The sequence below is a fragment of the Oncorhynchus nerka genome, linkage group LG24, assembly GCF_034236695.1.
Source record: "Oncorhynchus nerka isolate Pitt River linkage group LG24, Oner_Uvic_2.0, whole genome shotgun sequence".
Classification (NCBI taxonomy): Eukaryota; Metazoa; Chordata; class Actinopteri; order Salmoniformes; family Salmonidae; genus Oncorhynchus; species Oncorhynchus nerka.
Window position 1 is genome coordinate 88,881,008 of NC_088419.1, and position 16,784 is coordinate 88,897,791.

Here is a 16,784-nt window from a genome sequence, read left to right on the forward strand (position 1 = left end):
TAAACTCTAACTTTTTTAAAGACAACATTGGTCTCATGGTGAAATCCCTGAGTTGTTTCCTTCCTCTCTGGCAACTATATTTGTTTGTAACTGGGTGTATTGATACACCATCCAATGTGTAATTCATAACTTCACCATGCTCAAAGGGATATTCAATGTCTGCTTTTTAAAAATGCATTTAGGTGCCCTTCTTTGCGAGACATTGTATGGGTGGGGTACAGAGGTGAGGATGTCATTTAAAAGTCATGTTAAACACTATTATTGTACAGTCCATGCAACTTATTATGTGATTTGTTTAACACATGTTTACTCCTGAATATATTTAGGCTTGCCATAACAAAAGCGGTTAAATACTCATTGAGTGAAAACATTTTAAACGTTTAATTTGTTATTCATTTGTAAAACAAAAATTATATATTCCACTTTGACATTATGGGGTATTGTGTGTAGACCACTGACTCAAAATCTCAATTTAATTATTTTTAAATTTAGGCTGTAACACAATAAAATGTGGAACAAATCAAGGGGTGTGAAAACTTTCTGAAGTCACTGGATATATATTTATATATACAGGGCTGAGAATATTTTCTGAAGTCACTGTATATATATATATTTATATATGCAGGGCTGAGAATATTTTCTGAAGTCATTGTATATATATTTATATATACAGGGCTGAGAATATTTTCTGAAGTCACTGTATATATATATATTTATATATGCAGGGCTGAGAATATTTTCTGAAGTCATTGTATATATATTTATATATACAGGGCTGAGAATATTTTCTGAAATTACTGTATATATATGTATTTATATATACAGGGCTGAGAATATTTTCTGAAGTCACTGTATATATATATATTTATATATACAGGGGTGAGAATATATATTTATATATACAGGGGTGAGAATATTTTCTGAAGTCACTGTATATATATATTTATATATACAGGGCTGAGAATATTTTCTGACGAAAGTTTCACATCATTCGATTTTTTCAACATTTAGTGGTGTTTCAGCCTGCATTTAAAATTGATTAAATATAGATTTTGAGAGAGAGATTGGGGGAGATAGCTTTCGTCACATCTATCACACCCCACCTTGGCCATCTTTATCACGTTATCACACCCCACCTTGGCCATCTTTATCACGTTATCACACCCCACCTTGGCCATCATTATCACTTTATCACACCCCACCTTGGCCATCTTTATCACGTTATCACACCCCAACTTGGCCATCTTTATCACGTTATCACACCCCAACTTGGCCATCTTTATCACGTTATCACACCCCACCTTGGCCATCTTTATCACGTTATCACACCCCAACTTGGCCATCTTTATCACGTTATCACACCCCACCTTGGCCATCTTTATCACGTTATCACACCCCAACTTGGCCATCTTTATCACGTTATCACACCCCACCTTGGCCATCTTTATCACGTTATCACACCCCACCTTGGCCATCTTTATCACTTTATCACACCCCACCTTGGCCATCTTTATCACGTTATCACACCCCACCTTGGCCGTCTTTATCACGTTATCACACCCCAACTTGGCCATCTTTATCACGTTATCACACCCCACCTTGGCCATCTTTATCACGTTATCACACCCCACCTTGGCCATCTTTATCACGTTATCACACCCCACCTTGGCCATCTTTATCACTTTATCACACCCCACCTTGGCCATCTTTATCACGTTATCACACCCCAACTTGGCCATCTTGCCATTAATGAGAACGAGCCACCAGAACCCCTACAAGCCTCTATGCAAAGTACATAGCAACCAGCTCTCCATTAATAAGTAAAGGCATAGCTTCCTCTTAATGGTCGATTTTTTTGTTGTCTCAAACGCAATTGCAAACAACCTACACTGGATGTGTGAAGACATTTCACTTCTGCAATCAAACTTTGATAGCAGACTCACTGGTGGTTCACCCACTACCTCAGTTACATATTCACAAACTGAGAGTAACACCTTTCAATCCTGAAGAGGTGTAGTAGTGTGAAAAAGTAACAAAAAGAATCCCCAGCCAGTCACAAAAGCAGCATCTGACCAGGTTTTCTTTGGGTGGGCGGACCAGTAAAATGTCAGTGCAGGGTGCACCCATCTCCCTTGGAAACACTCAAACACAGAAACCAGAGTTGAGCAAAAACACAAAAAAACACTTCCTGAAGTCTAATTATTGTTCAAGCAGCCTCTGTCACATTCTCATTTCTGTTGTAGGTCTCTGTTCAAATGGAAGAGAAACACAGTGTTATAGCAGTTTATTTTGGGTTGAATATTTCTACAGCTCTAAGTGCATTCTTTCTGTTTCATTTTTGTGTCGTTTTGTATGAGTCCTATGTAGGAAAATACTAGCGGGTCAAGTCAAACCAAAGCAAGTGTATGCTGAAACATTGTGACAACCTAATTGTATTGAAATAAGGAAGTAAACATTTTAAGTCGCTGCTTTTTGCATTTTGCCTTAGAAGCTCAGGGTTTGGGTTACAGGAAATCCAGTACAATGTTAACAGCACAAATAATCTAAAGTAGACCAGACCTTAAAGGTGTAATTGGGTCTGGAACATTCCATACCTATCTCATGTGATGTAAAAAAAAAACAAACATATATATATATATATAGGCTCTTGACCATTTTAAATATATATATATATTTAAAATGGTCAAGAGCCTTGGTGCGTTCACACCTGTGTGCATTATAGTCAAACATCATACTGTACATCTGCAGTTGGGACAAAACTGAAGATGAACGATTGCTGTTCTTAGAACAGAAAGGGGATTGGGTTCTCATCTCTGGGCTTGATGCGAAGCAGGAAACTGTGGTCGGATGCTGAAATAGAGTGTTCGCTCTGCTCCGAGTTACCATGGCTACCAGGTTATGCCACACTCACACACAAACCCCCACTGCTAACAACGCCCTTTCCTCCCCGGCTAGCTACGAGCAGTAAGGAAGTCAATATATACACCACAGGAGGCTGGTGCCACCTTAACTGGGGAGGACGGATTCATAGAAACGGTTGGAACGGAATGGTATCGAATTCATCAACCACAGAGCTTCCATGAGTTTGATACCATTCCATTTTCTACATTCCAGCCACTGTTATGAGCCGCTCTCTGCTCAGCAGCCTCCTGTGGTATACAGGGTAAAGCCTTGGAGGAAGTTCTGTGCTTGATAAATCTGACCAAATACAATGTTGGTCGATGTTTATAGCAGTTCATTTCAGATAAATACGTTTTCAGATTGATGTGATGTTAGATGGTAATGTTGGCCATAAGTCCTTGATGATGACTTAAATGTGTGAATGTAAAAGTGACAATGACAAAACTATAATTCTCTTCTCATTTTATAGGTGACGGGGATACAACTCCGAAAGGTCAGTTGGTCTTAAAATGATTATCTTATTCATGTCTTTATCCCCCAGAATCAGTCATGATTTCTCCACATCTGAAGGTGACCGTTGCATGATTGCATGTGCTATTCACATTAATGCTCAGAGGCAGCAACAATGTGTCCAGCTCCGAAGTTGGTCAACCCCATAGAGATCCTATGCTTCTACATTTAGCTCTATGGGGTAAAATCTTCATCTCAGCCTCTCACTCTCACTCTCACTCTCTCATCCAAGGCTCCACAGAAACAATACCCCCACCAGGAACAGTAACCATCACCAACAAACCCACAAGCATTCCCATCACACCTTTAAACTCTCAGACAGCATCCAACTCAACCACTCCTCCACCCATAAATGAGCAAGGTAAATACTACACTGGAGTGTCCGGGTGTAGGCGACCTCCGTTTACATCAGTGATATGTTTGATTTCTCTCTCTCTCTCTAAAGTGAAGTCAGAGTGTTAGTTGTGAAATGTCAGTTGTGGTGATTTTGAACACACTGTCTATGTCACGGACGAAACATGGTTTGGTAAGTTCAGAATAAGAACAAGAGCATTGTAGTTTTGAGCCTCCATCAGTCAACCAACCAACCAACCAACCAACCAACCAACCAACCAACCAACCAACTATCCACTCCACTCCTGCCTCAACTCTCCTCAAAAGAAACTTGAAGCACTCACTCTGTCACTTTTATCCACAGACAAAAGCAACATCTCCACTCCTTCACCCACACAATCCACCAAGAATGCAAACGACTCCACAGGTAAACCTGCAAAGCAGAATCTCTCATAGAGTCATGCTGGATCTGTTGATCAGCTCCATTACCAGGAGCTGATCACATCATTTGTTATTTATTGTGATTTGTCTCTCTAACTGAGATGATTTGTATCAGGCCCCTTACTTCCAAACACCACCACCATCACCACGACGACCACTACAACCCTCTCACCTTCACTCATTTCGCTTACTCCCACCTCAAACATCATCACTCAGGCATCAAGCCAAGCTACCCCCTCCAACGGTAATGTATACCTCCTCCATTAACGTCTGTTAATGCTGAAAAATGTGTTGTTTCTGTCTCACATCAAAAGTGTGTCGTTCTCTATTTTATAGCAACTGGCGACTCGAGCACAAGCACTTCTTACCCTGCAAGCACCCTCAACCAAACCCAGACATCTGACCCTGCAAGCACCCTCAACCAAACCCAGACATCTGACCCTGCAAGCACCCTCAACCAAACCCAACCCTTTCCTACAAACACCTCCACCTCTCCATCTTTGCCTACAAGCACTCCACCCATCCACAACCAAACCTCACCTGCAAGCACCCTGACTTCCACTACAGCTATCCCCACAGGTTGGCCTCTCCTCCATGGGATGCTGTGTTGTGTCCATTGATAGTAGATCATGTTTCTCCTACTGTTGTGATGTTGTAATGGAATGTTGTGATGTTGTAATGGAATGTTGTAATGGAATGTTGTGATGTTGTAATGGAATGTTGTGATGTTGTAATGGATTGTTGTGATGTTGTAATGTAACATGGTTCTCGTGGATTCTCACCTGTCTGTTCCGTCTTTCAGGCAGCCAGACTAAACCAATACCGCCAAAGTGTGAGTTCCAATTCTTTGGTTTGAGATGCATTCTAAGACTGTGCATGATAGGGATAGTTCACCTGAATAAATAAATGAATAAATAATGATCAATCTTTTCATTTAATCTTATAGGTACATACACGGTCACGCCTGTCATCTATGGCTTTCAGATTGACTTAAAGGCCTCAACCTCCGACACATACAACATATCGTACCAGGATGAATCAGGACAACACATGACTGTTGAGCATCAAACGGTGAACTCCACTATTGTGGTATCATTGAAGCCTTGCAGGAAATACACTTTGAAAACGATTCAGCCTGAATGTGAACTCCAAGGAAATAGCACTCTGAGGACTGAGAAAATGGGTATGTCAAAGGCACTGAGCATACACTGTTTAATAAGGTATTATTTGTTAATTACATGTGAACTAATAATCCTTATTAAATCCTGTGGCTAAATAATGCTTTGGAGGAAAACAAATTGTGGGATGTAACAATCACTGTGTTTAGTAGTAACATATAGGGATCTTTTTAGGTTGAATCTCAATACAATGACAAATTACTTACTTATAATAACTATTATGTAAATTCACTTGTAGTTAACTAGCTGTAGACTATGGTACTTATCTAAAATAATACATGTTGGAAAAATGGTTAAAAATCTATTTTTTTTTAAACAAATGTTTGTACGATTTAGATGACCTAGAGTTTTCCACCAACAAGAAGCCGGGATATTTGTGTTATGTGACGAAATGGGATATCAGTGATGCTGAATGGAACAGTCCTGAATGGAACAGTATCACCTGGGACAAAGACAAGTGTTTTAAGCTTTTAGATGAACATTTCTGCACAAACTTCACAACCAATGTAGCTGTGCCTGGAGATTGCAGTGTAAACATCAGCAAAACTATACCCATAACAGCAGGTGAGATTACTATAAATACTCAGAAAGAAAAATATTTAAAATGTTAAACGGGAATTACTCAACAGCAAAGGACATTTCTCAATCACTATGACCTGCTATCCTTTATTTAAACAATCCTGACCAACAGTGTACAGTGCATTCGGGAAAGTACAGTATATGACGCTACAAGCTTGGCACACCTTTATTTGGGGAGTTTCTCACATTCTTCTCTGTAGATCCTCTCAAGCTTTGTCAGGTTGGATGGGGAGTGTCGCTGCACAGCTATTTTCAGGTCTTTCCAGAGATGGTCAATCGTGTTCAAGTCCGGGCTCTGGCTGGGAAACTCAAGGACATTGTCCCGAAGCCACTCCTGCTTTGTCTTGGCTGTGTGCTGTTGGACAACGGCCCCAGTTTGAGGTCCTGAGTGCTCTGGAGCAGGTTTTCATCAAGGATCTATCTGTACTTTGCTCCATTAATCTTTCCCTCGATCCCGACTAGTCTCCCAGTCCCTGCTGCTGAAAAACCTCCCCAGAGCATGATGCTGCCACCAACATGCTTCACCGTAGGGATGGTGCCTAGTTTCTTCCAGACGTGACGCTTGGCATTCAGGCCAAAGAGTTCAATCTTGGTTTCATCAGACCAGAGAATCTTGTTTCACATGGTCTGAGAGTCCTTTAGGTGGCTTTTGGCAAACTCCAAGCGGGCTGTCATGTGCCTTTCACTGAGGAGTGGCTTCCGTCTGGCCACTCTACCATAAAGGCCTGATTGGTGGAGTCCTGCAGAGATGGTTGTCCTTCTGGAAGGTTCTCCCATCTCCACAGAGGAACTCTAGAACTCTGGCATAGTGACCATCGGGTTCTTGTTCACCTCTCTGACCAAGGTCTTTCTCGCGGTCAGCTCTAGGAATCTTGGTGGTTCCAAACTTCTTCTATTTAAGAATGATGGAGGCCACTGTGTTCTTGGGGACCTTCAATGCTGCAGAAATGTTTTAGTACCCTTCCCCAGTGCCTTGACACAATCCTGTCTCGGAGCTCTAAGGACAATTCCTTCAACCTCATGGCTTGGTTTTTGCTCTGACATGCACTATCAACTGTGGGACCTTAAATAGCCAGGCCAAATCATGTCCAATCAATTGAATTTACCACAGGTGGACTACAATAAAGTTGTAGAAACATCTCAAGAATTGATCAATGGAAACACGATGCACCTGAGCTCAATTTCGAGTCTCATAGCAAAGGGTCTGAATACTTATAATTAATGTGCAAACATTTATAAAAACTTGTTTTCGCTTTGTCATTATGGGGTATTGTTTGTAGATTGGTCAAGATTTGTATTTATTTAATACATTTGAGAATAATGCTGGAACATAACAACTTGTGGAAAAGGGAAGGTGTCTGAACACTTTCCAAATGCACTGGATACTCTTATAAGATGAGTCCAAATGAGGACTAAAAGAGATCCTAATAAAGTAAAATATCAAAGGCTGTGGCCACATTGTACACGGCTGCTGATAAACCATCATTTGTTAACCAGTATCACTATTTTGTCTCTTTTGTGCATAGCTATAATTAAATCTTTCCTATTTTTAAACAGAGTATTCTACAGTCAAACACTCTCCCAATCTGGAATTCAAAAACCTACTCCCTGTTGAAATAGTATGGAAAAACAAGCCAAAAAACTGTAGCCCTAAAGATCTGGACATTCATTACACCTGTGAAGGTAAAAATAATGTTTCCACATTTCATATTGAATTTACATATGATAACAATTAATTTTTTCAAAAGAAGAAATCACTAATATTCTTGTTTTTGTCCCAGGAAACAGCGGGTCTATCAACTTGACTGATTTGGAACCCTTTCAGAAATACAACTGTAGTGGAAAGATTACTCACAACAGTAAAGTCATCAATACCAAGTCCATTGACGTTGAAATCAAGTGTAGTAAGTTATTATACTTTAAGATAAACTCTCCCTCGACTTAAACATTTGAATACTGACAATAGCCTATAACAAGACATAACATGCATTTATTTCAGTATCACTATGATCATATTATTCTTATATTTCACTCCGTAGAAGTGGACATTACCCAAAGGTCTACAAACACAAACACCTCCATAAGCCTTAAATGGACCAATCACAGCATTAACTGCCCCCAAAAAACGCTATTTCACTCCTGCGTTTCCTGTAGAATTGAGACTGTTAAAGTTAAAGGTAAGCTACATGTTAAGTAATTATTTTACCCACCAAACAAATTAACCTTATTTTAATGATAAGTCCCTATGGAAAACACAGGTATGTATGTTTTCCTAAAGATGTGGTTGCCTTTACAATTGTATGTCCCTGGCAGCTTGTCGAACAAGCAGTTGCCTCAGGTGGGAGATGAGATCATTTATATATATATTTAAAACAAACAACTAATTGATAAGAATTTCAGATCAAGATTTGACTCCTTTTTCATCCATTTTTCAGATTGTTACACCACGGATGAATTACATGATGATTTTAATAAATTGCAGCCGTTCACAAATTATATCTGTTCAATTGAGCCAAGGTACAAAGACATGAGCTACGATACACTCAAAAAAGTGTCTGAGACAATCCTAACTGCACCTGGAGGTAAGTGTGACATACGTTGCATATATAATTTCATTCACAATATATAGTAATATGATGATTTTTAACATACTGCAGCAATCTTTACACGATGCAGATGTTGAAGTGAAGGGTGCTGAGTAAAAATGTTTCTGAACCGTAGTAAATGATCATAGAATATGAAGTGGAAGAACAGGCCTATATGAAATAACTGCTTCACATCTGTTGGGATCTGTGAACAGGATGACCATAATGTAATCTGTTGCCTATGTTTGTGTTTGACAGTACCTGATGAGGTGGGGGGGAAAACGAGTGTGACTTATACTCAGAACAATGCTTTTACCATTATATGTGAGGAATTAAAGCCAGTTCAGTGGAAGGGAAAAGAGAAGTGGTACATTGCAACGATCACTGGGTCTGAGACAAAACAACAAAACCATACAAAATGCAATTTTACATTTGCGGACCTCGGCTATTTAACAGACTACACAGTTAAGGTACGTTATTCAACATTCATACAGTAAAACCTAATGTATTGACTATGCTGTAATATATCGTGGCATTAGACACTGCTGAATGAAATGCTCTATGTACTGTATGTAGATGAGTTAAACAGAAGATGTAGAAATGGTGTTTCACCAGTATGTCTCTCAGGTAATGTGTTCACATAGTCATGATGATCATTAACGAGAGTATTGGCTTGATTATTGTGCGTTCCTGTTAACCCAGTGGGTTTGTGGGGACCAGGAACTATTGTGATGGAAGGATCATACATGAACGTCTTCTTTTTTCAGATCATTACATACAATGGGAAATACAATAGTAAACCAATAGAAACACACATTACTACTCGCTGTAAGTAGTGTTACATTTCCAGAATCTTATGCAGAAGCCTGCAATAAATATACTCAAGTCAGACTGATTAAAATGATACACTTTGTATGAATATTACCTTTCTCTGACTCCAATTAACAAAATAATATGACTTTGATGAACAGTATGAACAAGTAGCCATTTATCCCTCCTCCTCCCTCCATTCATGGTAGGCTAAACAGCATTCAGTGTTGCTATTACATTGTTGAGTAAAAGTCCCTTTACCACTCTTCTCATCTGTTTTCAGACAATGACAAAGCTGTGATTGGGTTCCTTGTGTTCCTCATCATCCTGACGTCTCTGGCTCTCATCTTCGTTCTCTACAAGATCTACATCCTGCAGCGCAAGAAGTCCAAGTAAGTATTTAGTCAGTTCCTGTCTGACAGGAAGTCTCTAAATGCTACAGTAGGCTTCAGATTACCTTCAGATTGTATTTGAAGAGGTAGCTGTGTAAGTAGTAGCTTCGTTAGATCCATTCTAGTTTGGCTATTTAGTGCTGTAGATTATACGGTAGAGGACAGTAGATCTGCTATTCTCTGATATTACTGTTTGTTCCACAGCAACAATGATGAACAGATTGAGCTGATTCAGCCAAGTAAGTGAATATTTCTTCCAATTTGATCAGATTGAGACGCTCTTAAACAGAGCCATCTACTTTAAGTGCATAGAGACACACGCTTGCTGAACTCCATCAATTGAATGAGTAGATGTCCTATGACTGTTGCAAAGACATTAAAACCTTTCAAAAATATACAATCTCTTCCTGTTCCTGTACGTTGGGGTTGTCATTGATTGGTGTTTCCTAGGTGATGAGGAGAACCTGCTGAACGTGGAGCCAATCGGATCTGAGGTGCTTCTGGACGCCTACAAGAGGAAAATTGCCGATGAGGGACGTCTTTTCCTTCAGGAGTTTCAGGTGAATGTTAGAATCCCACAACCTCCTGGCCAATCAGCAGTCTTAGACACTTAGGAAAAGAAACAAACAAAGGAAGGTTAGAAATCAAATGGTAAATGACTCTGGATTTACTGTTTCTTTCGCGACGTGTTGAGTCTATTTATGGGCAGATACTTACTGTATGTTTCCCAGACACCTAACCTCAGCTCCAGTGATTCCACCATTCAGCTCACAGATCCCATCTCTCCCTACAGAGCATCCCCAGGATCTTCAGCCGCAACACGGTCAGAGAGGCCAAGAAGTCCTGCAACCAGCCCAAGAACCGCTACGTAGACATCCTCCCATGTAAGTGGTCCTATGTGAACACTGCTGTCCCAAGGCAGAACACATTATCCTATATGAACACTGCTGTCCCCAGGTAGAACACATTATCCTATATGAACACTGCTATCCCCAGGTAGAACACATTATCCTATATGAACACTGCTATACCCAGGTAGAAGACATTATCCTATATGAACACTGCTATCCCCAGGTAGAACACATTATCCTATATGAACAATGCTGTCCCAAGGCAGAACACATGATCCTATATGAACACTGCTATCCCCAGGTAGAACACATGATCCTATATGAACACTGCTATCCCCAGGTAGAACACATTATCCTATATGAACACTGCTATCCCCAGGCAGAACACATTATCCTATATGAACACTGCTATCCCCAGGTAGAACACATGATCCTATATGAACACTGCTATCCCCAGGTAGAACACATTATCCTATATGAACACTGCTGTCCCCAGGTAGAACACATTATCCTATATGAACACTGCTATCCCCAGGTAGAACACATTATCCTATATGAACACTGCTATCCCCAGGTAGAACACATTATCCTATATGAACACTGCTATCCCCAGGTAGAACACATTATCCTATATGAACACTGCTATCCCCAGGCAGAACACATTATCCTATATGAACACTGCTGTCCCCAGGTAGAACACATTATCCTATATGAACACTGCTATCCCCAGGTAGAACACATTATCCTATATGAACACTGCTGTCCCCAGGTAGAACACATTATCCTATATGAACACTGCTATCCCCAGGTAGAACACATTATCCTATATGAACACTGCTATCCCCAGGTAGAACACATTATCCTATATGAACACTGCTATCCCCAGGTAGAACACATTATCCTATATGAACACTGCTATCCCCAGGTAGAACACATTATCCTATATGAACACTGCTATCCCCAGGCAGAACACATTATCCTATATGAACACTGCTGTCCCCAGGTAGAACACATTATCCTATATGAACACTGCTATCCCCAGGTAGAACACATTATCCTATATGAACACTGCTGTCTGAAGGCAGAACACCTGATCCTATGTGAACACTGCTCCTCTCAGATCAGTGATGTTATTTCCTTATGTCTCGGTCCAATCAGACGACTACAACCGTGTCCAGCTGACCAGTGGTAATGGAGAGACTGGCTGTGACTACATCAACGCCAGCTTCATCGACGTAAGGAACACTTATTCGCTTTTAACAGTCATGTTAACTCATAATTTACCTACATGGTAAAATAGTAAATATATAGTGATTAATATACATAGTAATTAGTAATGATACCAACTTATTTTGTACCTATTGTGTGCTGTGCCAAATTGTCTTTCGTTACAGGGTTTCAAGGAGTCTAAGAAGTACATCGCAGCTCAAGGTTAAGGGCTGTTTTTACTGATGATTATCTTTACACACTGAATCGTGTAGTGTTGTGTTGGCCTTGCGTCTTTATTCTGCAACGTTTGTGTGTGTGTGTGTGTGTGTGCGTGCGTGCGTGCGCGCGTGTGTGTGTGTGTGTGTGTGTGTGTGTGTGCGCGTGTGTGTGTGTGTGTGGTAGGTCCCAAGGAAGAGACAGTGGGGGATTTCTGGAGGATGGTTTGGGAGCAACAGTCCTCTATCATCGTCATGGTAACACGTTGTGAGGAGAGTAGCAGGGTAAGCAAATAACAGTAAAACGGTTCTGTTTATACGCTTAACACGTTTGTGTGCATGTTGCTCGGGTTTGCAAAGCAGAGCTTCCTTTCGATTACACCCACGGCTCAAAACCAGAACAACAGGAAAAGACAGCTCGTCCTCTGAAGATATTTTCCTATGACATTTAACTGGCATTTACCTGTTTCTGTGTTGTAGAACAAGTGTGCCCAGTACTGGCCGTCTCCTGAAAGGGAGGTGGAGATCTTTGAGGGGTTTGTTGTGAAGCTGAACAGAGAAGAGCACTGTCCCGATTACATCATCCGTCACCTCAGCTTGACCAACGTGAGTCAATATTCACAGGGTTAATACAGCGATATCTGTTATTTTTAAATAAACAAACACGGTAAAACAAACACTCTCTTGATAAACTGCCAAAACGAAACTAAAATTATATATCAAAGTCACTGAATGTCTGATTAGGATTAAGATACAAATGGTATGAAGTTGGCTGGTCACCCCATGCACCTCTATACAGATGTAGGATCTTCAGTTGATCACCCTGTTGTTGCAGGAAATGCAAACCTGTATTTGAGTTTTAAAAAGGCTTTTAAAGTTTGTTATTTCCACTTTAAAATGTCAGACTTAGTTTGCCCTAACAAAAAATACACCAACCCCTACAAAAATGTCCATTAATTATATTCCACACCATAATTCAGATTTCCTGTTACTGCAGGATTATTTTCCTGCTGTGAGAAACTGGTCAAATTAAGATCCTACACCTGTATGTACGTGTGGTGTGTGTGTGTGTAGAAGAGGGAGAAGAGTGCAGAGAGGGAGGTGACCCACATCCAGTTCACCAGCTGGCCAGACCACGGCGTGCCGGGAGAGCCACACCTCCTGCTGAAGCTGAGGCGACGCGTCAACGCCTTCAAGAACCTCTTCAGTGGACCCATAGTCATCCACTGCAGGTAGAAAACCACACACACACACACACACACACACACACACACAGGATTGTACTTTATATTTGTTGACCTCTCTTTATTCAAAATGTTTTTTTTATTTTTAGTTGCCATTTTTCTATACTGTTGGGAGTTATTGTGTCCAGAATGAGATATTTGTGTGTGATTGTTCATAATTTGACCATACTACTTTGTGAAGCGCTGGAGTGGGGAGAACAGGCACCTACATGGGCATTGATGCCATGATGGAGGGGCTGGAGGCTGAGGGCAGAGTGGACATCTACGGATACGTGGTCAAGCTACGGCGCCAGAGATGCCTCATGGTTCAAGTAGAGGTAGGTTGTCATCACATTAGACTATGATATGTATATTAACCTGTGTGTATTATTAAGTATTAATGTGTATATTAACCTGTGTGTATTATTAAGTATTAATGTGTGTATTAATGTGTGTATTATTAAGTATTAATGTGTATATTAACCTGTGTGTATTATTAAGTATTAATGTGTATATTAACCTGTGTATATTATTAAGTATTAATGTGTATATTAACCTGTGTGTATTATTAAGTATTAATGTGTGTATTAATGTGTGTATTATTAAGTATTAATGTGTATATTAACCTGTGTGTATTATTAAGTATTAATGTGTATATTAACCTGTGTGTATTATTAAGTATTAATGTGTATATTAACCTATGTGTATTATTAAGTATTAATGTGTGTTTTAACCTGTGAGGATTATTAAGTATTAATGTGTATATTAACCTGTGTGTATTATTAAGTATTAATGTGTATATTAACCTGTGAGGATTATTAAGTATTAATGTGTATATTAACCTGTGTGTATTATTAAGTATTAATGTGTGTATTAATGTGTGTAGTATTAAGTATTAATGTGTATATTAACCTGTGTGTATTATTAAGTATTAATGTGTGTATTAATGTGTGTATTATTAAGTATTAATGTGTATATTAACCTATGTGTATTATTAAGTATTAATGTGTGTTTTAACCTGTGTGGATTATTATTAATGTGTATATTATTAAGTATTAATGTGTATATTAACCTATGTGTATTATTAAGTATTAATGTGTATATTAACCTGTGTGTATTATTAAGTATTAATGTGTATATTAACCTGTGTGTATTATTAAGTATTAATGTGTATGTTAACCTGTGTATATTATTAAGTATTAATGTGTATATTAACCTATGTGTATTATTAAGTATTAATGTGTATATTAACCTATGTGTATTATTAAGTATTAATGTGTATATTAACCTGTGAGGATTATTAAGTATTAATGTGTATATTAACCTGTGTGTATTATTAAGTATTAATGTGTGTATTAATGTGTGTATTATTAAGTATTAATGTGTATATTAACCTGTGTGTATTATTAAGTATTAATGTGTATATTATCCTGTGTGTATTATTAAGTATTAATGTGTATATTAACCTGTGAGGATTATTAAGTATTAATGTGTATATTAACCTGTGTGTATTATTAAGTATTAATGTGTGTATTAATGTGTGTAGTATTAAGTATTAATGTGTATATTAACCTGTGTGTATTATTAAGTATTAATGTGTGTATTAATGTGTGTATTATTAAGTATTAATGTGTATATTAACCTATGTGTATTATTAAGTATTAATGTGTATATTAACCTGTGAGGATTATTAAGTATTAATGTGTATATTAACCTGTGTGTATTATTAAGTATTAATGTGTGTATTAATGTGTGTAGTATTAAGTATTAATGTGTATATTAACCTGTGTGTATTATTAAGTATTAATGTGTATATTATCCTGTGTGTATTATTAAGTATTAATGTGTGTATTAATGTGTGTATTATTAGGTATTAATGTGTATATTAACATGTGTGTATTATTAAGTATTAATGTGTATATTAACCTGTGTGTATTATTAAGTATTAATGTGTGTATTAATGTGTGTATTATTAAGTATTAATGTGTATATTAACCTGTGTGTATTATTAAGTATTAATGTGTGTATTAACCTGTGTGTATTATTAAGTATTAATGTGTGTATTAACCTGTGTGTATTATTAAGTAGTAATGTGTTTATTAACCTGTGTGTATTATTAAGTATTAATGTGTTTATTAACCTGTGTGTATTATTAAGTATTAATGTGTTTATTAACCTATGTGTATTATTAAGTAGTAATGTGTGTATTATTAATATTAATGTATGTATTACCCTGGGTGTATTATTAAGTATTAATGTGTGTATTAATGTGTGTATTATTAAGTATTAATGTGTGTATTATTACGTTTTAATGTGTGTATTATTAAGTATTAATGTGTGTATTAACCTGTGTGTATTATTACGTATTATGGTGTGTATTAATGTGTGTATTATTAAGTATTAATGTGTGTATTATTAAGTATTAATGTGTGTATTAACCTGTGTGTCCGGTCAGGCTCAGTACATCCTGATCCATCAAGCTCTGATAGAACACAACCAGTTTGGAGAGACAGAGATCTCCCTGGCAGAGCTGCACCCAACACTGGGCACACTCAAACAGAGAGACTCCGGTAACGAGCCTACTCTGCTGGAGGCAGAGTTCCAGGTCAGTCTAACTTATTCACTTATTCCTTCTGTTATTACTTCCTGTCCCTTCATCTATTACTTCCTGTCCCTTCATCCATTCTTGCTTTCCTCTGTCATTTCTTCCCTCTGTCATTTCTTCCCTCTGTCATTTCTTCCCTGTCATTTCTTCCCTCTGTCATTTCTTCCCTCTGTCATTTCTTCCCTCTGTCATTTCTTCCCTCTGTCATTTCTTCCCTCTGTCATTTCTTTCCTCTGTCATTTCTTCCCTCTGTCATTTCTTCCCTCTGTCATTTCTTCCCTGTCATTTCTTCCCTCTGTCATTTCTTCCCTCTGTCATTTCTTCCCTCTGTCATTTCTTCCCTCTGTCATTTCTTCCCTCTGTCATTTCTTTCCTCTGTCATTTCTTCCCTCTGTCATTTCTTCCCTCTGTCATTTCTTCCCTGTCATTTCTTCCCTGTCATTTCTTCCCTCTGTCATTTCTTCCCTCTGTCATTTCTTCCCTCTGTCATTTCTTCCCTCTGTCATTTCTTCCCTGTCATTTCTTCCCTGTCATTTCTTTCCTCTGTCATTTCTTCCCTCTGTCATTTCTTCCCTCTGTCATTTCTCCCCTCTGTCATTTCTCCCCTCTGTCATTTCTTCCCTCTGTCATTTCTTCCCTCTGTCATTTCTTCCCTCTGTCATTTCTTCCCTCTGTCATTTCTTCCCTGTCATTTCTTCCCTCTGTCATTTCTTCCCTCTGTCATTTCTTCCCTCTGTCATTTCTTTCCTCTGTCATTTCTTCCCTCTGTCATTTCTTCCCTGTCATTTCTTTCCTCTGTCATTTCTTTCCTCTGTCATTTCTTCCCTGTCATTTCTTCCCTCTGTCATTTCTTCCCTGTCATTTCTTTCCTCTGTCATTTCTTCCCTCTGTCATTTCTTCCCTCTGTCATTTCTCCCCTCTGTCATTTCTCCCCTCTGTCATTTCTTCCCTC

The 16,784-nt window shown here is 38.6% G+C and overlaps 1 protein-coding gene across 7 annotated transcripts in view; it reads left to right on the plus strand.

The window, feature by feature from the left end:
* Positions 1-16,784, plus strand: part of ptprc (protein tyrosine phosphatase receptor type C) — a 31,126-nt gene that overhangs the window by 7,354 nt on the left and 6,988 nt on the right. For 2 of the 7 annotated variants that reach the window (XM_029644682.2, XM_029644681.2), the window contains 25 exons: positions 3,371-3,394; positions 3,644-3,772; positions 4,109-4,171; positions 4,301-4,429; positions 4,522-4,764; positions 4,988-5,017; positions 5,132-5,368; positions 5,700-5,927; positions 7,500-7,625; positions 7,724-7,846; positions 7,982-8,119; positions 8,378-8,524; positions 8,786-8,997; positions 9,295-9,355; positions 9,621-9,729; positions 9,934-9,968; positions 10,180-10,289; positions 10,523-10,613; positions 11,739-11,815; positions 11,975-12,011; positions 12,192-12,289; positions 12,485-12,610; positions 13,079-13,236; positions 13,430-13,565; positions 15,683-15,832. In XM_029644682.2, the coding sequence (XP_029500542.1) occupies positions 3,371-3,394; positions 3,644-3,772; positions 4,109-4,171; positions 4,301-4,429; positions 4,522-4,764; positions 4,988-5,017; positions 5,132-5,368; positions 5,700-5,927; positions 7,500-7,625; positions 7,724-7,846; positions 7,982-8,119; positions 8,378-8,524; positions 8,786-8,997; positions 9,295-9,355; positions 9,621-9,729; positions 9,934-9,968; positions 10,180-10,289; positions 10,523-10,613; positions 11,739-11,815; positions 11,975-12,011; positions 12,192-12,289; positions 12,485-12,610; positions 13,079-13,236; positions 13,430-13,565; positions 15,683-15,832 (3,017 nt within the window). The remainder of the gene's footprint in view (positions 1-3,370; positions 3,395-3,643; positions 3,773-4,108; positions 4,172-4,300; positions 4,430-4,521; positions 4,765-4,987; positions 5,018-5,131; positions 5,369-5,699; positions 5,928-7,499; positions 7,626-7,723; positions 7,847-7,981; positions 8,120-8,377; positions 8,525-8,785; positions 8,998-9,294; positions 9,356-9,620; positions 9,730-9,933; positions 9,969-10,179; positions 10,290-10,522; positions 10,614-11,738; positions 11,816-11,974; positions 12,012-12,191; positions 12,290-12,484; positions 12,611-13,078; positions 13,237-13,429; positions 13,566-15,682; positions 15,833-16,784) is intronic. The other 5 variants (XM_065009258.1, XM_029644683.2, XM_029644684.2 and 2 more) reach the window with 5 other exon arrangements.